The sequence below is a fragment of the Delphinus delphis genome, chromosome 1, assembly GCF_949987515.2.
Source record: "Delphinus delphis chromosome 1, mDelDel1.2, whole genome shotgun sequence".
Classification (NCBI taxonomy): domain Eukaryota; kingdom Metazoa; phylum Chordata; class Mammalia; order Artiodactyla; family Delphinidae; genus Delphinus; species Delphinus delphis.
The window spans coordinates 54,035,517-54,060,735 of NC_082683.1; the positions used below are offsets into that span (position 1 = coordinate 54,035,517).

General features: G+C 44.2%; 1 protein-coding gene across 2 annotated transcripts in view; it reads left to right on the forward strand.

The window, feature by feature from the left end:
- Window positions 1-20,934, forward strand: part of PGM1 (phosphoglucomutase 1) — a 61,311-nt gene extending 40,377 nt beyond the window's left edge. Inside the window, exons 8-11 of one of the 2 annotated variants that reach the window (XM_060023185.1) lie at window positions 9,799-9,934; window positions 13,199-13,382; window positions 15,825-15,959; window positions 18,376-20,931. In XM_060023185.1, the coding sequence (XP_059879168.1) occupies window positions 9,799-9,934; window positions 13,199-13,382; window positions 15,825-15,959; window positions 18,376-18,465 (545 nt within the window). In that variant the 3' untranslated portion in view covers window positions 18,466-20,931. Of the gene's footprint in view, window positions 1-9,798; window positions 9,935-13,198; window positions 13,383-15,824; window positions 15,960-18,375 lie in introns of both variants that reach the window. The other variant, XM_060023194.1, reaches the window with a different exon arrangement.
- The last annotated feature ends 4,285 nt before the right edge of the window (window positions 20,935-25,219 follow it).

The window sequence follows — 25,219 nt, forward strand, 5'->3', positions numbered from 1 at the left end:
ATTCATTCAGGCGTGTGGCCCTTTCCCTCATGTTGTCTCCAGCAGCCAGGTTACAAGGTACTTCAGTGGCCCTACTTCCTCTCCTCCTATTTCCTCTACCCAATATTTTGAAGTAAAAGGACCCGTCTTGTGGGTCCTTCAGTACTATTCTTCCATCCTTTAGCAAAGAAAAGGTCAAAATCTAGCATTCTATCAGCCTTGCCATTAAGTTGCAAGTCATGCTAGTTAACCAGAATAGAATGCTGATTTCTTTTCCTACCAGTCCTAGGGCAGGGTGGGTAGAATGAGCTGGTAAATTTGAGACACCCATTGACAAAATTCTAAGCAGTTTAATATCCTTGAGGGAGTGGCAATACTTCTTGGTAATGAATTGGCTTGATGGAATCGGAGAGTATTAAGAAAGATGGATGAGTCTGGGGGGTTGAACAATGTCTACAAAAAAGGCTACATGGTTTCCCAAGGTTCTAGGTCTTTGGTAAGAGGTAACAAGTCTACTGCTTAGTCCTTTCCTACCTCATAAATTATGGATGGTGCCATGTTACTCCATGGGATACTAGATGAATACCCAGTGGACCTATGAGGTGGTCTTCTCCCATGAAATCTCCTCAGTGTTATCCAGTGCAGACTTGGTGTCAATAATTCTTCCCTATGGATGAAGCTGTCTTTGAAGGCAGGCACCGTGTCTAAACCTTTGGTTTCCTGACCCCATGTACCTATTTCAGTGCTGAGCCTAGCGAAAAGAGAAAAGTCTAGAACAGGTCTTTCCAGGGTGTTTGGATGTGTGGAAAGATACTAGTTCCATGAAAGAGTTCTGAGTTCAATACAGATTGGGAAACTTGGAATATACCTTTCTGTCTTGGATATTCATGATGATGTTATCATTTGAAGATTCCAAAACATTCTGCTATAAGGAATCCTGTTTGTACAGTTTTACCTAAGCATAGTTAACTGCGATATCTCTTTTTTGTGGTATATCTAGTAACGTATTGCCCCACAGACCCATGTGGGTAGCATTGGTCAAGGTGGGTCAGAGTCTTAGCTGCTCCTCCCTCGCATGACAGGCCTTCAAGATGCCAGAGGGCAGTTCTCAGGTCCTCTCTTCTCTGGCCACCCATCCCTAGTCCTCCAGTCATCCCCCACCTCACGTTGGTTATATACCCAGCATGAGTTTCTTGATGCTTCCCTGTTCACCAATGCCCTTTGAAGAAGATCGTGTCTAGAACTGAGCCCAAATCCTCCACGATTGACCTGACAAGTAAAGAGTAGATGGGATGACTATTTCTAGAAAACTGGACCCTGTAGTTTTCTTGATGTAACTTTCATTTATGTTAGCTTTTAGGACATTTCATAATACTGTTTAGCCCATGTCATGTTGTAGATAATTAAACCCCCTTAAGCTTTTACTTAGGAACATTGGCCAAGGAAAGTCCCCATGTTACGTTTGTGGAACTGATTTCTTTGAATCCAAGTATTAGATTTTAAATTATTTCTTGTTAAAGCTTGTTCTTATTTGTTTACTTATTAACCCACTCATCAAATACTAAGTACCAACCATGGTTTTATCTTCCCTTTGATATCTTTTATATCAAAAGAGAGAATTCATCATAAGAACAATCCACAAACTCATTCTCTCTCTCTCTGAAAAAAAGACAATTGTTCTGCAATATTTCTGAGATAAGCATTTAAAACACCAGGCTGCATAGCCATGGGTCTCCACTGCTAAGTGAGTGCAGCTGAACTTATTTAACTGAACTTCTGATCTCCTTATTTATAGAGGAGTTAATTTCCACCTACTATGTCCCTTGTTGGCAGATGCTTCCAGCGGTTCCTTTACAGAGCTTCTCTGTAAAGGAGAAGTGATTCTACAAGCTTTGAAATATTTAAATTCTGTAGCTTAATTGAGTACAGGGTCATTTATGTGTGTATTTTTCTAGGCAAGAGCAGAGGCAATTTCTCAGGAAAGCCTTTCTAACCTCCCAGAGTGGGTCCAATCCCCTTATTATTGGACTTCATGGCACCGCATACTTCTTCCTTGCACGTATTACAGCTGTAACTTTACAATTATTTATGATTACTTGAATAACGTCTGTTGGTTCCACTAGATTGTAAGCTCCATGAGGACAGGAGTCACATCTGTCTGTTCTCCGTCATATCCCCAGAGCCTCCTATAAATCCCAGAATGGACCAGGTGCTCAGCAAACACTTGTTGAATGAATGGGAGAACACGCTCTTTACTTGGCATCCTCCATTCAGACCAACAGAATCCTGCTGTTGGAAAGGAAAGAACTTTAAACGTTGTCCGACATAATTTTCTGTGTGTTGCTGGAGTCATAAATAACCAGTCAGTGCTCTTCTGCTTAAACACCCACCTCCGTGGAGAATGCCCACCTCACCTCTGGCTGCAGTCTGGGACTCTTGTGGGGACTCACCATCATTCCCTCTCCATAGTCCAGAGCTGAGGACCCAAGGTCTTTGTGAGACGAGATGACCTTTCATGAAAGAAAAGGAGAAGTTTACTGGCAAAGAGGTGCATAGGAGTCAGACTTCAGAACTGGCTCGCCAAATAAAACAAACCACTAGCATTTGAAAGCACAAGCCATAATATGACTCTTACCAGGTATACGTTAGTCTGTTCCTGGTGGAGAAACAGCGACTGTCTAACATGATTACTGTAGCCACCAAGGCTATGACGCTTCCTCAGACATCAGCATTACAAATGCCAGGGATAAAGGTGTTTTTTTTTTTTTTTTTTTTTTTTTGGTGGTACGCGGGCCTCTCACTGCTGCGGCCTCTCCCGTTGCAGAGCACAGGCTCCTGACGCGCAGGCTCAGAGGCCATGGCTCACGGGCCCAGCCGCTCCGTGGCATGTGGGATCTTCCCGGACCAGGGCACGAACCTGTGTCCCCTGCATCGGCAGGCGGACCCCCAACCACTGCGCCACCAGGGAAGCCCGATAAAGGTGTTTTTGTTAGGGCACCAGAACTAGACAGGGTGAACCTGCTGTTTTTGGTTGATCTAATGGAGCAGTTACTTGCCCCCCTAACTGTGGATGCTGGTGCACGTGTTCATGCACAAGGGTGGAGGGAAACCTTGAATTCTTGGGAAACTGGGAAGGAAATAGAAAGTGAAGTCACTGAATAGAATAGAATGTCACTGCTTTTTAAACTCTTCCTTGGGAAAAGTGGGGGGTCCTGGGAAAGAGGGATGGGAAACCAGGTTGAGGATTAACTTGGTATCATGTAGAAATATGCCAGTAAATTCTGATCTGGTTGGGTCCAAAGGTTAGCAATATTTTTCCCCCATCCCATCTTGAAAAGGTCCTAGTGATGATATATTATATAGGAGTGATATCTTGAAGAAGTACAGCATTCATGCTTTGCAGATTTCTTTTAATTTTAATTTCTTATGAAAAGTCCTTCACATTTATACCTCTTTTCATCAACTCATTCCTCAAATGTTTATTGAGCTTTGACTGTAACCCAGATACTGAATTAGGTTCTGGGAACGCAGTGTTAAGCATAACCTCCCTGTGGAGGACTCCGTGGAGGCCACATTTGGGGAAGGAAATCGGACCCCGGCCAGGCTCTTAAAAGTATAATAGAAAGTGATAGAAACTGAAGTACAGGATGCTCTGTGAACTGTATAGTCAGGGCGCCTAACCTGGTTCTGTGGTGTAGGGGATTAGATGTCCTATCTACTTCTCTGCCTGCTCTGATTTGCATACCTACTGAGTACATTTTCCTGTAGGTAAACCCCCCCAGGAAGGTTAGAGCATCCCATCTCTGGAAATTTCCCAGGCAGAACACCCCAGTAGAACTAGGCTGATACCCTAATTATAACTAACTCAGTTAAACTGTTACCTGCATGTCTGTCTCCCTCATCTGTACATCTGTGCTCTTCTGTGAGGGCAGGGAACGTATCTTATTCATCTTAGTATTTTCTCATATACTTGGAACATGGTAGGCACTGATTCAAATTTGTTGAGTATCAAATGGAGTTTGGGTTAAGACACGTTTCTTGCCTGTCAGGCACTTACCAATTTCCTCCAAAGGAAACAAAGTTCCAGGGGCAGTCATGAAGCAGCGCAGGATGAATTGATAAATGGAAAGTTTGGGGGTTACTGAGGAGGAGCCCCCTTGAAGGCCGGTGTGGTCTGGAAAAGGCTTCCTGAGGAGCTTATCTGCCCTTTCACAGGGAAGTCATTTGTGCAGTGGAAGCCAAAGAGGACAGCACTGTGGACAGAGCAGGTCTGCTGGACCTCCCAGCCAGTCAGCTGAGGTCTGGGCATTCTCTGGGCAAGCCTGTATTGAGAGCTGACTGCACACCAGGCATGAGCTGGGGATACAATTCTTGGCGTAGGTTGGGGTAAGAGCAGACAGGGTGTGATAGAATAGGGGTAAGGACAGAGGGTAACAAGTAAGGCATCCTAGATAAGGAGGAAGTTGAAAGTAGTTGCAGGAGATGTTGGCCAGGCTAATAGGTATATGTGGGGTGGACATTTCCAGGCATGTTTAGGAGACTGAAGGAGAGATAGAGGTGGTCAGAGAAAGAGAGAGAGGCAGAGAGACAGAGGCAGACAGATGGATGCTAGGGTTTTCAGAGAACTCTGTGGAGCTCTTTTTCTGCTGCCGTGGTCCATCCACAGGCCTTGGCCTGGCAGAGGCAGGAGCCCGGGCACTCCTGAGATGCTCGTACTGGTAAATGAAACCTAATCCCCAAACTATTGGCTCTTGGCTCCCTGAACAAAGGTTGGCATTTTTCTTGGCTGAGACCAGAGTGTGCCCTGACTGAGCAGTTTATACATGTCACAAGGTGCTGATTAAGTCAAAGTCAAGTGACAGGTGTTTGGAGATGCTGAAAGGGCAGAATCCCCATAGGCTTAGTTGGTCCCTGACCTGGACTAAGTATGAAAAGACCTGAGGCAAAACTCCTGTCAGCTGGGATCAGTGGTGCTTGCTGATAGCTTTCCCTTTCCTTACACTTCAGTGGGATTGGCTTTTTTTTTTAATTAAAAAAATGATACCAGTAATTCACATTCATAACTGGAAAAAATTAGATAAGGAAGAAGAGAAAAGCACTGTAATCACACTGCCCAGAAATAAAGAACATATTGGGTTATATTCCATTTTCTTTCCCATTATGTAGAGTTAAGGGACGTTATTTTTTTATTTTATTTTATTTTTATTTTTTTATCAAGCACCATACCTTCTGAAATTTCTATTCTACCTAATTCAGATTTCTCTGATTCTATATTCTTTTTTTTTTTTACATCTTATTGGAGTATAATTGCTTTACAATCGTGTGCCAGTTTCTGCTTCACAACAAAGTGAAAAAGTTATACATATACATATGTTCCCATATCTCTTCCCTCTTGCGTCTCCCTCCCCCCCACCCCACCCCCATCCCACCCCTCTAGGTGGTCACAAAGCACCGAGCTGATCTCCCTGTGCTATGTGGCTGCTTCCCACTAGCTATCCATTCCACACTTGGTAGTATATATATGTCCATGCCACCCTCCTGCCCTGTCACAGCTTACCCTTCCCCCTCCCCATATCCCCAAGTCCATTCCCCAGCAGGTCCGCGTCTCTATTCCCGTCCTACCCCCAGGTTCTTCATGACTTTTTTTTCTTTTTTTTCTTAAATTCCATATATATGTGTTAGTATATGGTATTTGTCTTTCTCTTTCTGACTTACCTCACTCTGTATGACAGACTCTAGGTCCATCCACCTCATTACAAATAGCTCAATTTCGTTTCTTTTTATGGCTGAGTAACATTCCATTGTATATATGTGCCACATCTTCTTTATGCATTCATCCAATGATGGACACTTAGGTTGTTTCCATCTCTGGGCTATTGTAAATAGAGCTGCAGTGAACATTTTGGTACATGACTCTTTTTGAATTATGGTTTTCTCAGGGTATATGCCCACTAGTGGGATTGCTGGGTCATATGGTAGTTCTATTTGTAGTTTTTTTAAAGAAACCTCCATACTGTTCTCCATAATGGCTGTACCAATTCACATTCCCACCAGCAGTGCAAGAGTGTTCCCTTTTCTCCACACCCTCTCCAGCATTTATTGTTTCTAGATTTTTTGATGATGGCCATTCTGACTGGTGTGAGATGATATCTCATTGTAGTTTTGATTTGCATTTCTCTAATGATTAATGATGTTGAGCATTCTTTCATGTGTTTGTTGGCAGTCTGTATATCTTCTTTGGAGAAATGTCTATTTAGGTCTTCTGCCCATTTTTGGATTGGGTTGTTTGTTTTTTTGTTATTGAGCTGCAAGGGACGTTATTTTTGAAAGCTTAATGAGGTAGTAGAAAATGTTAATTTTCCCTAAAAGTTTTTTTATTTTCCCTTATTAATAATGGTATCTTGCATTTATATTATACTTAACAATTTATAAACTATTTCTACTCTCTATCGCAGTAAAGTCTTAAAATTGTGTGAGAAAGGTGGCATCATCCCCATTTTACAGTTGAAGAAACTGAGGCTTGGAAAAGTTAAGTAACTTGTCCAAATTCAAGCAGCTTATAAGTAAGTTTCAGATTCAGGTTTTCTGACTCTTAAGCATAAAACATTTTCCATTGAACAACAACTGCCACAACTGCAAAAACAACAGTAGCTTGAGAAACACATACACACACCATTGCCTTTTTTCACTACTAACTTGTCATCATTCATTAGAACCCTAAAGAAAATGAAACTTACCCAGACTTCCTGAGTATTAGTCAGAGTTACCTAGAGTTTTGATACATCCAAGGTGATTAGTGAAATTAATGAGAATTTTCAAAGAGACTGGGGATTGTGTAAATGGAATAGAATATTTATTTATATTATCCAAGGCAGATGATTTGTTTATAATATTAGGTGTGTGATTTAGTTATCTCCAAGTAACTTGGTCAGAGTTGGGTGAGATTTTTAGATTTTATTGTCATTTCTACATAAAGGAAAAAGCCAGTTCATTACTTAGAATAGGAAAAGCACAAAGGAACACTGCCCCCTATGCTTTCAGTCTAGCCACCTCCCTTCCGCCTCTCTGCACCCCACCCCCAAGAAAAAAGAAAAGAAAAAGGAGGGAAGGACAGGAAAAAAAAACCAAACCTAGGGGTTCACAGATGAATAATTCCAAGCTGTACACTTCTATCATGAATTCTCAGTATACTGGGGAAGCTGCTAGGACCTTACTGCTCAGGGTAAACTATTGCCAAAACATATCATCATTTGCAAAAGCTGTAGGAGCCAGAGAGCTAACTTTCTGTTCCTTGAAATAGCACTAAAGGCAAATAAAAGTCCATAGCTAATAAAATTAGGTTAACATTTCTTCAATTTGTTATATAAAGTGCTAAAAGTATTGCCTGATATTTCTAGTTTGTCAGCATCCAGGTTTTGAGAACTGCTGTTTCTAAAAGTAGTGTCTTACTGAAGAGGGACTCTTTTGGGGGAAAAAGTTGTATATTTTTATGAACCAAAAAGAGAAAGAGAAGATGTTGGAGTAGAATATTAATTGATTAATTCATTTATGAACTCCTTCACAATTAGTTATTTAATATATTCCATGTGCTATGCTAGCCACCAGACTAAGTTACAAAGATATGAGATGCCTTGAAGACATACGTGGATAGTGGGGTAAAAGGCTCATAAATAGATGGCCGAGGCTCAAGGAGTATGGCGCCGCACCACATGTTTTGAGCAGTTGCTATACGAGAAGAACAAGTAGCTCATCACTGTCCAGGGGAGCTGGGAGCTAGTCTCAGATAGGAGAGGATATTTGAGCTGGGTCAAAAAGGATGAAGAGAGGAAGGAAACAAACTGACCTCATGCCTCATCGCCAGCATTGTGCTGGATACTCTCACAGTTGTAAGGAGAATAAGACCCAGTGGGAAGTCAAGAAGGACAGAGAGGTACATAAAAAAGTTCAAGGCATGATAACATGCAAAACATTATTGGAGGGATTGTATCGAGTCCTATTCAGAAATCAGAAAGTAAAGCTCAATATCGTCCGCTCTTTTTAGAATAAGGAAGTTAAAGGCAAAAAAATGAGAGTTCTGTTCCCCATCAGGCTCTTGGGAAAGGGTCTCCATGCATATAAGCACATCCAAAGGAGCCAATTTGTTATTTTTGATAAAGAGTTTAGCAAGGACCTTAGCAGGAGACAGATGTGCCAGAGTTTATTTAACCAAACCCCTTTTGGTTAAAGAAAGATATCCTAGGATTGGAGGAGGATCCAGGAGGATCCACAAGTAGGTCTATTTTTAAGCCTTTCATACTTTTTGCCAAATTGCTCTCTGGAAGGACTGTACCCCTCCCAGCAGCAGCATGTTGGAATCCCATTGCCCTTATGCCTCTTCTGATGCTAGGTGTTCGCATTTTTAAATCTATGGCCATTTGTCAAACAAGCAGCAGTTTCTTATTGTGATTTTAACTTTAATTTGTCTTCTTAAAAATACAGCTTTTTATTATGTAAATTGGGTACCTATATTTATTCTTCGATGAATTGCCTATTTATATCCTTGGCCTGTTTTTCTATCAAGATTTTACTTTTTTCTTATTAATATATAAGAATTTTTTCTATATTGAGTGTTTTAAATATCTACTGTATATTGCAAATGTGTATTTTTTTTTTAAGTTTACCAATGGCCTTTAAATTTTTTTTTTTTTTTTTTTTTTTGGTGGTATGCGGGTGTCTCACTGCTGTGGCCTCTCCCGTTGCGGAGCACAGGCTCCGGACGCGCAGGCCCAGCGGCCACGGCTCACGGGCCCAGCCGCTCCGTGGCACGCGGGATCCCCCCAGACCGGGGCACGAGCCCGCGTCCCCTGCATCGGCAGGCGGACCCCCAACCACTGCACCACCAGGGAAGCCCTAGCCTTTTAATTTTATCTATAGTAGTTTTGCTGATAGAAATGCTAATTTTTATGTAGAAAAATACATAGATTTTTTTCTTTATGAATTCTGAATTTATATGTATTTGCCATCTCTAAGATTTAAAATATATATATATATATCTTCTAATATTTAAAGGTTTTCAGTTTTTATATTTGAATGTATAATTCATCTGGAATTCATTTTGTATGGTGTTTTATAGGGAAAAAAACTGATTTTTTCCCAACTGTTTAGCTAGTTAGACAAATACTACTTAAAAAGTAATCCAGGGGCTTCCCTGGTGGCGCAGTGGTTGAGAGTCCGCCTGCCGATTCAGGGGATACGGGTTCGTGACCCGGTCCGGGAAGATCCCACATGCCGCGGAGCGGCTGGGCCCGTGAGCCATGGCCGCTGAGCCTGCGCGTCCGGAGCCTGTGTTCCACAACGGGAGAGGCCACAACACGTACTGCAAAAAAAAAAAAAAAAAGTAATCCATTCTTTCCTACAGCCTTAAAGTGACACCTTTATCATTTATTCAAGTCTCATATGTGTTTGGGTCTATTTCTGGGTGCTCTCTTTTGTTCCGTTAAGCTACCAGACTATTTTAGTTATTAAAAATTCACAGTGGTCATGTTCTTTTGTTTTTTCCACTCACATTCATACTTCATAATTGATACATCAAGTTCCACCAAATTATTCTGCTGACATTTTTATTGGCATTTGCCTTAAATTTCTAAAATTACTTTGGGAAGCATCACTTTCTTTTCAATAGTATGTGGCTTTATTCAATACGTGGTTTCTTCCATGTATTCAAGTTTCTCAGTAAAGTTTTATGACTTTTTTGGTTGGGTTATATACTGTTGAGGAGTTTATTCCCAAATATTTTGGAGAAGTCACGTTTCTCACAGCCGCATGCTGTCCCCCGACCAGGTTCTGACCACATCCGTGAGAAAGACGGACTCTGGGCTGTCCTTGCTTGGCTCTCTATCCTAGCTACCCGCAAACAGAGTGTGGAGGACATCCTCAAAGATCACTGGCAAAAGTATGGCCGGAATTTCTTCACCAGGTAAGCCACAGCCTGGCTGGGTACAGAGGTAGCATGGGGAAGTAGATAGAGAGAATTCTCATGTGTACAAATGTTTTACTTCCTGTCTTAAGTGATAATAAAACCTCAGTTCCTTCAGCCTCTATCAACTGAGGATTTTTAGTATAATTCAGTCAGGGTCAAGATGAAGTCAACTTTTATGTTAGTCGTAAAGAACGAGGCTTAAAACTTTTAGTTAACATATTCAAAAGAATGAATGTTTTGTCAGCCTTTTAAATGTACCTATCAGGTGGACATGATAATAACACTGGATTTGGATTCAGAAGAACGGATTAGAATTTTATTTCTGCCCCCTAGTAGATTGGGAAGTCATTTAACCTCTTTCTGTACTCAGTTTTCTCATTTGTAGAAATGGAAATAACAGTCTAGCTATTGACTGGATTAAATGAAATATGAGTCTGAAAGTGTTCTATAAACTCTGGGACACTGAAAGTATGGAAACTTTTTCTGAAATTACGGAAACAATTATACTTAGTCTAAATCAACTTTTCTGACTCATTAAAATAGGTCCCCAAAGGCTGTGTAGTTATCAATACTTCATTCATTGATTCAATATATATTGACTGTGTACCTACTTTCTGCCAAGCACTGGGATTCATCAGTGGACAAAATACTTAGACTAGTTAGTGAGTCTTCTTTACCATACATACTTCTATGGTTTTTTTTGTTTGTTTGTTTGTTTTTTTGCGGTACGCTGGCCTCTCACTGTTGTGGCTTCTCCCGTTGTGGAGCACAGGCTCCGGACGCACAGGCCCTGTGGCCCTGGCTCACAGGCCCAGCCGCTCCGCAGCATGTGGGATCTTCCCGGACCGGGGCACGAACCCATGTCCCCTGCATCGGCAGGCGGACTCTCAACCACTGCGCCACCAGGGAAGCCCCGTACTTCTATTTTTAAGAAGCATTAACATTTTTTTCCAGTTGTACTTTTCACTAATTTCAATTTGCCTTTCCCACAGTAAGTGTAAAAATCTAATAATTTTTTTCCTGAACCTCACTATTCTAATTATGGAAAATAAATATGAGGAAAAGCATATTAAATAAATTATTTATGTAAGCAATACAAAGGTGTTATTTCTCTGAGCCTCAGTTGCCTTCTCTATAAAATAGGTGAGTTAGACTAGAGAATTTTTAAAATATGTCACAGATTTAATGGTCCATGATCTTTGGATAGTCAGGAAAAGAATTCAGCCTTCAGGAACTTGGCCTCCTTAATCAGAATCCTTTTTTTGACTTTGGACAAGTATATTGCTATCTTTCTCCCTCAGGTTATTTTTTGTGGAAGGTATAAGTAGTAACTGCCACGTGGTACCACACAGTAGCCCTGGTAACCAATGCAAGAATCTCTACTTTCTAAGAACCAGAAAAATCTGGTAATTTAGAACAGCAGTCATGAACTCTCTAGAGCCTAAAGGATCATGAAGGCAGGACCATATCTGTTTTTGTAATCCATGGTATCACCAAACACTCATATGTCATAGTGACATTGTGTAAATATGCTTTGAATAGATAAATGAATGAGTTAACAAATGAAAAGTAACCAGAATGGAATAAGGTTAGGAGGGTTTGTTCAGAGAGGGTCACTCTTGAATCAGTTAGGAGTCTCCATCTAAAAACTATCTTAACACATTTTTATTCATTTCAAATAACTGCTCACCAAGTATTACAAATAAAGTCCTCAGAAACTGAATTTATGGTTAGTTAAGACTCCATTATACCCTCCATTTATTTAACAAAAGTGCTTTTTGCATGCATTGTTTCACATCAGCTTCGAAAACAGTTATTGATAAGGCAGCTGAGGTTCTAAGACATGAAGCGGCTTTCCCATAGTTGCACAGTTAGTAACCAATAAAGGCTGGGTTCATAGCTCATGCTGATTCCAAAGCCCAGATTCTTTCCATTATACCCTTCTGTGCCTAGGATTTATAGAACATTTCCCTCAAACACCCAAAGGTCACAGATGTAAAGCACAAACACCTGGTTGTAATTTTTTGCTGTTTATCATTTTAACTGGGGGAAAGAGCTGACTTCAGGATTAAGGGGACTGCTGTCCTTGATTCATAGAATCCTGGAGCCAGAATAGTTGGCCTTAATCCCCTGGTATTTCTCATGTCTCAGAGGTGTCTGCTTGCGCATATCATATTTGTTTCAATATTGCAAATAAATATAGACTCTGCTATCTTGAGCCTCTAAAAAAGAACGCTCTCAAGAGGGTGTGTGCCACTAGGACAGGAAAAGCCACCTGTAAGAGTCTTTAACCTCATAAGAAAGAAGCCAAGAACAATTCTTGGAGGAAAAGTAACAGTCATAGAATTTCATTTGTGATGGACTTTTTTTTCTTGGCCCTTTTGCATCCACACCAGGCCTCCTCTGTCAGGGTGAATGCTGTGGACCGGAATCCACTCTCACTGAGAGGAGGGAGGCATTTCAGGTGTAAAGAGTTAGGGCTTAAAAAAAAAAAAAAGAGTTAGGGCTTGGCTCCTTCATTTGGTCAATGAAGAATTGGCCTTGGGCTTCCCTGGTGGCGCAGTGGTTGGGAGTCCACCTGTCGATGCAGGGGACGCGGGTTCGTGCCCCAGTCCGGGAGGATCCTGCATGCCGCGGAGCGGCTGCGCCCGTGGGCCATGGCCGCTGGGGCTGCGCATCTGGAGCCTGTTGCAACGCAACAGGAGGGGCCGCAGTAGTGAGAGGCCCGCGTACCGGAAAAAAAAAAAAAAAGAATTGGCCTTACTTGAGGAAGCTCCTGTGGAGACTGGAACTCTCCTTATCCAAAATCTCAGCAGCCTCAGGCAGGTCCCAGACTGGGAGCCTTCCCGGCATTTATCCCATAGAAGCTCCAGCAGTTTGGAAGAGCAGTGCCTGAGTCACGTGTGCATTTATGCAGATAACGTTGCTTTTGTTTCTACATCCTCAGGATGTGGTGATTAAATGTTAGATAATCTCTCTCAAAAGCCTTTGAAGCTTCTAAGAGCTTTATTCTGTAGAAGAGCCAAGATGGGAGTTTTCTGCTTATTCAGAAGCTCCTAACCCTTTCCTGAAACCCTCCAAACCCTTCTTTTCATCCCTCGTCTGCTCCATCCCCAGAGAATGACACGCTCATATTTTTGCCAGCTTCTTCTGAAGTTAGATGGTTTGGGGGAGGGCCAAACAAAGGCTGTAGAAAGTGGTGATATAAGTTGGTGTGATCTGAAGTCAGCCCGCAGGCCTCAACTTTGTGATTTCTTCCAGGTATGATTACGAGGAGGTGGAAGCCGAGGGCGCAAACAAAATGATGAAGGACTTGGAGGCCCTGATCTCTGATCGCTCCTTCGTGGGGAAACAGTTCCCAGTGGGAGATAAAGTTTACACTGTGGTGAAAATTGATAACTTTGAATACAATGATCCGGTGGATGGAAGTGTTTCAAGAAATCAGGTAGGAACGGACGTATGTGCGATGTGGGAGAGAAGCCTCGGAGCTTCATCTCTGAAATCTCAAGAGAAAAAAGAAAAAGGCTTCTTGGTCATTTGTCCTTTGCTGCCCTGTTTTCTCAAGTGGCTTTCTGCTGAGTCACACATGATTTGCACAGGTACTTGTAGGGAACATGGTTTTTGCCCTGATTCTACATACACCCCTATGCCCTCATTCTGGGATTCTTAGTGTAGGCTCCAGAAAGACTTTTTACATTCTCCAGGATTCTATGCAAGAGGTCATGTTGTGAGTGTGTGCAGAAAAGAGCCCTAGAATCTTAAAAAGATGGAGAACTGCTGCCTTAGACCTCAACCTGCTTCTTCTCTCTCAAGAGCTTGTAGCAGATGCCGGCGTGGCATGAGAGTAGCCTCTTCATAGACATTTCTGTGATATGTTCTGATTTCTAAAAAAGAAGAAAAAAACAGACAAGCCATTTACAGACTTAGAAACATTCACTGTTATTACCTGTAGCACGTGACTCGCAGCTGACCCTAACACAGCAGCGCGTAGGAGGACATCACAGTTGAGACCCTGGACCGTGTCTGGATATGTACAGAACTGTTAGCGTTTCCCTCACTGGGCACCAGGCGCCCAGGGTGCAGGCTGGGTCAGCCCTTCTCACTAACACCCGGGCTCAGGCTCCTCTCTCCTCTGGTTCTGTTGTTGTTGTCACAGAATGGACTCATAACTTAGAAACAAAGATAATAAAGAGGGAGGTAATATTATGCTATAGCTGTCCAGTTAGCTTTTTTTCTGATCCAGACCCAGATTTTTGGCTGGGTCCTTCTCAAGGCATCCAGCAAGCTTTGAAGGAATTGGGCTGCAGGACTTATTTAAAGTCTCTCTCTGGAGAGCAGGTAGTGGACGAGTGGATGGAGCATGGCCACAGTGACCCTCAGTGCCTGGAGTCTCCCTTTGTCAAAATTCTGGCCCCGTGGCTTTTCTTCCTTATGCTTTTTCACCATCTGTGAGAACTTTGGGTCTAGTATGGATGATCGTAAATGATGTCTGAGATAATTAGAAAAAGAGAGGCCTGGGATTGAGGAGAGGGTGGGTGTAGGAAAGCGGAGGGTGGGGTCCGGGGGGCGCAGAGCAGAGCAGAAGATTTTGTGGTGAGGCTTCAGAGAGAGAACAGACCCTTAGGCAAAGTAAACCCCGACTCTGCGCCGCATCCGGCATGTACCAGGAGAGAGGCGGGATGCTGAGGTATGCATGGGACGGGCCCTGTGCTCTGTGCTCAGAGGAGGAAGTCAGCAGCTCCACGTTTTATAATCAGAAAGTCTGAGCATTTAGATGGAAGACCGGGGAGGGGGGAAAATCTTCTGAAGTCGATATAGCATCTGCAGTCAAGTGAAAAAAATTTAAGAGGCTTCAAGTTGAAAGTTGTGGGAGACGGAGGCCAACCCTGGTATGTGTCTAGAGAGCAGGAAATGGTAAACGGGTATTAACTGTATCCTCCCCATGTTGACTAAGTGGGAATGTACTCTGTGTATTTCATCCGCTGTCTTCAGTGCTGAGTGGCATGATTAAACCCTGGGTTGGGTCTGGTGACAAATAGTAGATGAGAGGTAGTACCTTTCCTTTTGGTAGGCCATCAGCTTTAGGCAAAGTTCTTTTTATGGAAGAATTGACAGCCTCATCAAGACTGAAGGGTCTTCAGATAACTGTCTTGCTCAGCCTTCTTACCTCAAGAGTCCCCAGCCTTTTTTCCCTGAATCAAGATTATTGAGGACAAGAGATGTGGCCAGAGAGGGAAGGGGGAGGGCAGGAGATAGAGGGGCGGGGCTTGGCATTGCACCCACATGGGCCCTGCTCTGAGTCATCAGGCACTGGTGGAGACTGACCACTGGATCTGGCTCAATAGGTCGGAATAGCTGGCCTCTGCCATTTGGGGCACATGGCCCCCTGTTCTACTCTGAGGCTCTCCATCAGTGTTTTGCAAAGAGTTCTTCCTCTGTTTCACCTGAAACCTCCTCTGCTCTGGTTTCAGCCCATTCTGTCCGTGTTTCCCTCCTGATTTGGAAATCGGATTTCCGTACCTAGCAGCTTATTTATTTATTAACTTATTTATTAGGCTTCAAACTGGAATGGTTAGTCCATAAATCACAGGGAAGCGGGATGGAGAGGGCAGGGCTTGTGTCAGCCAGCCTCCCCAGGATCCTGTCTCCCGCCTGACCCTGGGGATGTTTCTCCCCCATGAGCCCAACCCCCATTGGCTGGATGCAGTGACAGGCTGACCGAGGGCAGACTCACGGGGCTCAACTGTGGCCGTTTCTCAAGGATCTAATCCTCCGACTGATCAAGTACGGATGAAATTAGATCTCCAAAGAGACCCCTCATAGTTTGTCAGCCTTCAATCTTTCTTCCAGCATGTGAGGAAAAAAGAAACTCTGTTACCTTTCCCAGGGCTTGCGGCTCATTTTTGCAGACGGTTCTCGCATCATCTTTCGACTGAGCGGCACCGGGAGTGCAGGCGCCACCGTTCGACTGTACGTCGACAGCTATGAGAAGGACATCGCCAAGATCTACCAGGACCCCCAGGTAATGCCCAGGCCCTGCGCCCCGGCTAGTTCTTTCTGTTGGAGGGAAGGGTAGTGGCTCCATTGCGCCTGTCATCACAACCCGTTTCTCAAATGATCAGACAGGTGGGCTCACTTTCCTCCACGTCTTCTTCAGTGCATCAGAAAGCAATAATAGCTAATAATTATCTGAGCATTTTCTATTCACCAAGCTCTGTTCTAAACCCATTACCCAAGTGGATATACTCATTTCATTCTCAAATCTGTTATTCTTATCTATTAATACCCCTTCTACAGATAAGGAAACGGAGGCTCAGAAAGGTTAAATAATAGTTAATAGGTTCACACGCCTGGTTAAGTGGCAGATTCAAGAGAACTAATCTTTCAGATCAGCCCCTGATCTGGTATTCTGGTCTGTCACTGATTATTTGCCACTTTGCTTGGTCTCATCACCTGCCCTGGCAGAACGTACACTGGCTCTAGATTTGGTCAGGGCTAGGGGGTAGGCAGGGAGAGACTGTTTCGTGGCCCAGAAAGAAAGGTCTTTATGGGAGAGTCTTCGGACTTGCAACCTGTATTTTGGGGTCCCAGCCCCACCCAGAGTGTCTCCAGAGGTATGTTAGCGTGAGGAGGGGCCCTGGGAGCCAGAGGTGGAACAGAGAACTTGGAGGACAGCCACCCAAATGGGGAAGCAGGGACGCACAGGGGAGAGTTTCCCCACGGGTGTTCCTTGTTTTGGAAACTGCTCCCCAACCAGAGCTCCAGAGCCAAAACCAGTTTAGGAAGTGCTGGGGTACGTTAGCCCCGTCTTAGCAGCTCACAACACACACCTCGCCTTCAAGCTCGGAGCAGACTTGCAGTACATAGGCCAGTTCGCCATGTCTCTTCTCCCACAAAGCCTTTTTCCTTCTGACACCTAATTAGAATCCTGTGAAACTCATTTGGAAACCCCTGGCATAGTGATTTTGATCTCTCTAACCCATTTTGGAGTTAGATCTTGTTTTAAATTCAGTTCCTTTATAACTGTGTGTCCCTGGGTAAGTCTTTTCAATGTTCTGAGCTTTGGTTTCTTTGTCTGTAAAATGGCAGAATGCTACTTGCCTCACAGAGTTGTCACCGGGATTTAAGGAGATAATGAAGGCAAAATTCTGAACACTGCCTGACATATGGAACTAGCTTTTGAGGAAAAGTGGCTCTTACAACTGTTTTTATTACAAAAAGAGAGAAATGAAAGGGTGCTTCAAGTTTACAGTTTTTCCAGTGGCCAGGCATTAGCTCCAGTTATCGCCAGATTGCTGTGGTGTTGAGACATCCCTAAAACTAAAATCAAAGGCGATGGTGTCTACGTTGTAGATTCACAGAATAATAGCACAAGAGCAAAAGGGGAAGGAAGTTGTGTTTCTCTGTCGTAATACCTGACACATGGTAAATACAAAGAATGAGTGAGAGTTGTTTCGTCTGAACCATAGTCCTCAGGAAGTGGGAGGGCCCTGAAGGATGCAAGGTGCCCTCATGCCCAGGCGTACCACCATTCTATCTGGGGACGTGCCTTTCCCCTGGGCCTCAGCCTCAGCACTTCATTGGGACTGTTGGAGCCCCAAGGGGGATGGCAAGTGGTATGTCAGTGCGTGCAGTGGTTCTCCAACTTTCTTCCAGGTGTAATGAGTTGGTAGAGATTTAGACGAGGGAAAGCCACAGTGGTCAATAGAAAATGTACTACTTTTGGCTCTGCCCTTGAATCACTTGGCTAAATCACTTCACTTCTTTGGGTATCAGTTTCCTCATCTATAAAATGGGCAGTTCAACTAGATACATAGTTTTCTTTTTTTAATATTAGAATATTTATTTATTCAAGCAACAGCAGCATTCTTTTTTTCCCTTAAGTGAGAGGTAGATGGGAGGGTGGTGTATTTTGAAAAGAGTTCTTTGGGTAGAGTGTGGGAAACAAATAGGAGGATGCAGAAGCGGATGTGGAAGCACAGTTGTTCCAGGTAAGAGGGAGGACTTGGTTTAGCGAGAGCTGTGGCACTGGGATGGAGAGAACTGGGTGACAATGGGAGAGAGGTAGAAGATAAGTCACTTAGGCTGCTGGTGGGTTGGACAACAGGAATATGAGGGAGGAAGGTGTCAAGAATGACTCCTAGTCATTCATTTGCTTTATGTAATAGATCATTGACTGAAATAGGGAATGCTGGAACTGGGTTTTTTTGTGAAGAAAGAACATGTCTTTGTTTTTAGACTTACAGAGTTTGAGGAGCCTTTGGGTTATCGGAGTAGTCAGACATGGGTCTGGAGTCAGACATGATCAGAGTAGTCAGACATGGGTATCAGAGTAGTCAGACATGGGTCTGGAGCTCGAGGCCTACTCAGGGCTGGAGCTATGGATCCGTATCTAGAGAAAGTGATGGCAAAGGTTTTTCTCTTTGTGTCTCCCTCAGGTCATGTTGGCCCCCCTTATTTCTATTGCCCTGAAGTTGTCCCATCTCCAGGAAAGGACAGGACGCACTGCACCCACTGTTATCACCTAAGAAGACGGGCCAGATGCGGTACATCCCTCCACCCCAGGCCCTCCGAGTCATCTGATTGAAGAGCATGAACAGAAACAAAGTGTATTCACCCAGGCTTTTTAGGATTCGGTATTTCCACTAACCAGTCATTGACAAATGGTACAATTCCAAGGCATTGCCCATTGATATGCCCGTAGGAGCCATGCGGGAAAGAGGATAAAAGGGACCCACGGGCTTATACTACCGTCAGTTCCTTTTTGTGTCCTCGTGCACCACTGGTGTGTGGGTGTTTGTCTCCTTAGCACCAGGTCCTGTTTACACTACAGTGGAAGATGGAGGTCGAGCATCAGCTCATGAGGCTAATTTCCATCCTTAGGATCCACCTGTGAAATGACAGTGCAAGTTCCTTTCCCCTTTGTGAGCCTTTTCCCCCATTTACTGTTTACATATAATCCAGCAAAATGCAGTTTCTGGTGCCTTCTCTCCAATCAGTTCTTTCCTCAGAGTGAGACGTGCTTGTCTACAGAGTTCTGCCTTGTTCTGCAGCGTAGTCCCATTCACACAAATATTTTGGGATATTAAAGCAAAATAAGCTACTATTTCTATATGTCTTTTTTCTTTCCTACAAAACGCTCTTTTGACTTCAGAAAGAAACCAGATTTTTTTAGAGGGGGTGGGTGGTATTGTATTTTGTTTGGATGTCCTAGCTAGAAAAAAAATGTTCTCTGTGCTTGGTTTAAAATTAGACCCAAGAACTATAATTTCAAACCTTAGCAGGGTCAGCTGGGCCCTGGCTCCTTCTGAGGTGGATAAATTAACCTCGACATGGTTAACTTGGAACAAGGAAAAGGAAGATAGTTTTCAGGAGATCTGAAATAGCAAAGCACCGTCTTGTGCCTTGTGGTGCTGAGATGCCACCCTGCCTGTTGAGGGGACAGAAACAGAACTCTCGGAATCTGAGAGCAGGATTTCTGGCATTTGGCTGGAAATCTTGAGCCCGTTGGCATCTTATTCATCTTAGACTATATTCAGCCCACGAGTGTAACTTAGTAGTTAAAAGCATAGTCCTGGGAGCCAACAGACCTGAGTTTGAATACTACTTGAGACCTTGAGTGATCTTGGAATGTCATTCTCCTTATCTTTAAAATGGGCTTGAAAAATAGTTCCAACTTTGTAGGGTCATTGAGAATATAAAGCAAGTAAGTCTGTGAAAAGCCATGGCCACAGTATCTCATTCATGGTAGGTTATCAGATAAATGGGAACTAGGATTATGTTTACAATATTGTTTCTAGATTTTAAAGAATCAGAAAAACAAAAACTATAAAACAAATATTTGAAATGCATTTTATGGTTTGGAAGGCACATCCCATAGTCACCTGCCGTATGGACTGTTCCAGAGAGACAGCCCAGCTCTGCACCCCTCCCCGACCCAGGGTGGAATCCCCATTCCAGGTGGCAGGGTCTTTATCTGGGGTGAGATTTCCAGTGTTGCCATTTAACCGGGGAGTCCAGCCCAGCAAACCGAACTGAGCTTTGACAATGATGAGGTGAAGATGAATACTTGCTGAACGTTAATCCTATGCCAGGCGCTGTGCTGAGTGCTTTCCATATACTCTGTAAATGCTCCCAATAACTATGAGGTAAGTACTCTGAATAGCCCCGCTTTAGAGATGAGGTTCAGCTCATCACCGAAGCTCGCACCACGGGAGGGTGGTGGCAGGTGCCCCGGCAGGGCAGCCCTAGTCCTGCATGGTTTACCAATGCTTTGTATTGCCTCTAGTACTAACTGGCTACTTCTCAACTACTTCTAACAGGTGGAAGAAAGGCGTGCAAATGCCCCTGTATTTTGGTGATTAAAGGGTGATGCCTTGGGTGCCAGAAACTCTATTAATTTTGGCATTGTTGTCCAACCCCTACCCTGGGGATATGGATACCTGGGTGTATAGTCAGCCAGGAAACACGTATTGACCACCTTAAGTGTGAGATGCCTTGGGAAGGCAAGGGTGTGAAACACACAGTTGCTGCCCTCCAGCTGCCTGTGAGACTAGCTAGAGGAATGGAGTCCCACACAAATAGAAGGCTGTGTAGGACTCATAGACATAGAGAACAGACTTGTGGTTGCCAAGGAGGAGCGGGGGAGGGAGAGGGATGGACTGGGAGCTTGGGGTTGGTAGATGCAAACTATTACATTTAGAATGGCTAAACAACAAGGTCCTACTGTATAGCACAGGGAACTATATTCAATACCCTGGGATAAACCATAATGGAAAAGAATATTAAAAAAAAGAATATATAGATGTGTATATCTGAGACACTTTGCTGTACAGCAGAGATTGGCAGAGCACTGTAAATCAACTATACTTCAATAAAAAAAAAAAAAAAAGAAAGAAAGGCTGTGTAGGATAAGTGCCTTAGGAGTTGTATAGGCAACACATGCTGTTAGAATCCAAATTTTCCAAGCACCTCTTCTGTTTCAGAAGATGGTTTCCAGTAACCCTCCAAGCAAGACATTCTTGTGCCCGTTTTAGAGCTGAGGCAACTGAAACTCAACAGAAGCTTAAGTAATTTGCCCCGGGTTTTCAGCTACCATGTGGTAGAAGGGGAATTTTGACCCTGAATCTCGCTCATTTTCCAGGACCCTTTGCTGCACCCCCCATCTGTTGAATCAGCTGCACACAGTTCTGGGTCTATGGCCCCTGGAGCGGCTTCAAGAATTTCCTCCTCAAACCTGATCATAACTGAGCTGCTTTCCCTGATCCACTTGGCTATAGGTTTGGGAGCTGTTAGCTCAAAGGAGGAAGAGGGAGGTGTCTGGGGCCGTGGAGCAGTGGGATGGGCTAGGGTATGGGCTGCCCTTCCTCCCTCTGTGGCCTCTAGAGAGACACCCCAACACGTGCCCCCAGGCGTGCAGGGAGACGGAACCCTGAGACGCCGGCCAGCAGCGCACAGCCAAGCTTCCCTGCCTCCCAGGATTGATGTGGTCCGTGAGTCAGGCCTGTTTTCTTTAGGGTGTGGTGAGGACTACAGCGAGATAATTGGGTTTCAACTGTCTGGGCCCCAACTCTGAAATTTCAACTTTTCCCCTCCCTCTTGACATTCAGCTCTGATTTCAGAGAAGGAGGTTCCTGTTCAGGGATGTTCCTCAGGCCCAGGGAATGGCGGGGCTTCCAGGGGGTGCGCCCTGCCTCATGGAGGATGACAGCAAAGGCCGAGCTCACTGCAGTGCCCGGGAGGCCAGCTCTGGGGCCTGGGTCCTTCTGCCCCGTCTGCCTCAGAGCTCATCCCACGCTGCTTCTACTGCATTTCCTGTTTACTCATCGGACAGAACGTGGCCTTACTGTGTTAGAATCTTCCAGAAAACAATATGTAAAAGACACACCCTTCATCTTTCTATGTTCTGAACCCCCAGCAAAAGGAGTTGGAAATGAGTAGCAGCTCATGCACAGAATCATTGCATCCCACCTGGGTTACAGCAGAGGCCTCCTCACGGCCCCTGGCCTTCATTCTTGTCCCCTCTCATCCGCTATTCTCATCACTGGCTAAGTGCTCTTTCCAACGCTGACTCCTTCAAGTGCTCTTTCTCCAATGCCTTATGTAGCCTACAAGACCCATGCAAACTTGCCTGCCGCTTCCCATCCCACCCCCCGCTCCTCTTCTACCTTCTGCTTTATGTTGGATGCTTCAGCCACGTGAACCCACCTGCAGTTCTCTGGAAATACCGTGCTCCCTTGTCTCCAGGCCTTCGGACCTGCTTGCATCACCCTTCTCCTCTGCCCCACCCTCCCCCATATTCCCCAACTCCTACTCCTTCCTCAGGCCTCAGAAGCTTCTGAGCTTCCAATCTCTGGCTTGGGAGCTTTTTCTAGTGTTCCCGTAGCAGCATCCTCTTCACAGCACTTATTGTACTCTACCTGTTTATTTTCCATTTCTCCTACTGCCCTGGAACTCCCAGAAGGCAGGGGCTGCTTTTTTCACCAATGTTTACCCAGGGTCTAGCCCCATGCCTGCCACATCATAAAAGTTCAATAAACGTTTTTTTTAAAGAGTGCATCTCACACCGGTCAGAATGGCCATCAAATCTACAAACAATAAATGCTGGAGAGGGTGTGGAGAAAAGGGAACACTCCTGCACTGTTGGTGGGAATGTAAATTGATACAGCTACTATGGAGAACAGTATGGAGGTTTGTTAAAAAACTAAAAATAGAACTACCATATGACCTAGCAATCCCACTACTGGGCATATACCCTGAGAAAACCATAATTCAAAAAGAGGCATGTACCACAATGTTCATGGCAGCTCTATTTACAATAGCCAGGACATGGAAGCAACCTAAGTGTCCATCGACAGATGAATGGATAAAGAAGATGTGGCACATATATACAATGGAATATTACTCAGCCATAAAAGGAAACGAAATTGCATTATTTGTAGTGAGGTGGATGGACCTAGAGTCTGTCATACAGAGTGAAGTAAGAAAGAGAAAAACAAATACTGTATGCTAACACATATATATGGAATCTAAGAAAAAAAAATGTTATGAAGAACCTAGGGGCAAGACGGGAATAAAAACACAGACCTATTAGAGAATGGACTTGAGGATATGGGGAGGGGGAAGGGTAAGCTGTGACAAAGTGAGAGAGTGGCATGGACATATATACACTACGAAATGTAAAATAGATAGCTAGTGGGAAGCAGCCGCAAAGCACGGGGAGATCAGCTTGGTGGTTTGTGACCACCTGGAGGGGTGGGATAGGGAGGGTGGAAGGGAGGGAGACGCAAGAGGGAAGAGATATGGGAACATATGTATAACTGATTCACTTTGTTATACAGCAGAAACCAACACACCATTGTAAAGCAATTATACTCCAATAAAGATGTTAAAAAAAAAAAGAGTGAATGAAATGTTTGTTGCATGGCAGAGTGTTTCCTTATGCCGTGACCTCCCCAACCTGTGAGGTATGATTAGCTTCATTTTACAGGTGACCAGTGAGTTGACCAACTTTTGCAGCTAGTGACTGTCTAGCCAAGAACTCTTTCCTAAAGCTTTAGAGGCTGAAGGGGAGAAGCACCCAGGACAGAGGGTCAGGGTGCGGGGGGGGATGCTGGCAGGAGATGGGAGATATGTATCATGGTCACTTTGAATAAAACTAGATTTACATGTTAAAAAGTATTTTATCTCCCATTGCTACAAAAGTTAATTGGGGGTATAGCTGGAGGAGGGTTCTACCAACTTAGCCTGAATCCAAAAGGAGTTATTTTTCTTTAAGGAGTAGACTCAACAAAGGCAGGCCCAAGCCCCAAAGCCCCACCTCAAGCAGGTTCTCGGAAGGGCAGTCATGATGGGACTAGGTGGGCAGGCTGGCCCTGGGCCTCGCACTGGAAGGGCACACAGCATGTACTTCTGGGAGGCTGAGAGGCTCTTCTTCATTCTTATTATCAGAGGCAAGAAGCAGTCCCACAAACTTGGCGTGTCATTATCTAAGAGAAGTGAGGTCACCGCCAGCAAGAGTATGTCTCATGTCTGCTTGTCATGTGGGAATTTTTGAGGGCTTTGGTTTGGTTTTTACCAAATGTGAAAGTTCTACCTAGATCCATTAAGTTGGATTTGTGGAAGTGGGATAATAACTATTTTCCCGAAGGCACGTCTTTCGTGATTCAGAGTGCCACCCTCCAGTCGACGGAAAGGCTAGTCAAGAGTAGCAATCATTTGCTCTTCATGACGGTGTTGTTTCATAAACACTCTGTCTCATAAAAGCTCAGTCTCTATTGGTTTCTGACTTCATTTTTGTACTGTGATAGGAAGGCTATTATTATCCCAGATAAAGGAATGGAAACTTTGAGAGTTTTCCTGTCCTGTGCAGATTCTCACAATCAAGATGAAGGAAAAAGCAGACCCGCCACCAGCACCCACCCTCGGTGTTTGGGATGCTTCTTCTGGTTTACCATTGCTGTGTAACAAAGCACCCCAAATCTAGTGGTGTTAAACTTTTGCATGATATTTTTATGCTCACAGATTCTGTGGGTCAGGAAGGCAGACACAGAGGAGATAGCTTGTCTCTGCTCCACGACGTCTGAGCCCTTACCTGGGAAGGCCAGAACAGCTGGGAATGACTCAAAGGCCATGGGCAGGAATCATCTGGAGCCTCTCAGAATTGAAGGCTGGGTTCAGCTGGGAATGTCGACAGCTTGACCTGCACATGATCTCCTGTGTAGCTTGCTTTTCTTACAGCACGGTGCTGGCTTCCCAGAGGAAGCTTCCCAAGAGCAGGTATGCCAAGAGGACCAGGCAGAAGCTGGGATTCCTTTCTTACCTAGCTTCGGGAGTCAGGCAGCCTCACTTCTGCTATATCCAATTGGTTATGACCCACTCAGGCCAGCCAAGATTGAAGGGACGGGGCATTACACTCTACCTCTTGGAGGAGTGGCAAGGTCACATTGCAGAAGAGCACGTGAGCTGGAAGCTCTGTAGCCATCTTATGGAAAACACAATCTGTCATAATACTCAAATATTCCACCCCCTCCCACTGCTAAATATACCATTCTGAGTCAGGTGGGCAGGAGAATGAATTTAATCTTGAAATTATTTTCACCAAGAGCATCCATTTGTCAATTTTCTAAGTATAGACATGTGCTATTATTTCACATTCCCATGCCCATGACAGACATAACTAATCAATTGCAGCACTATTTCTACTAAGTCCAGATAGGGCCCCAGACACCCCAATACAATGCACTGGACGAGATATATTAATCAATGGTAGTGGGAATGTCA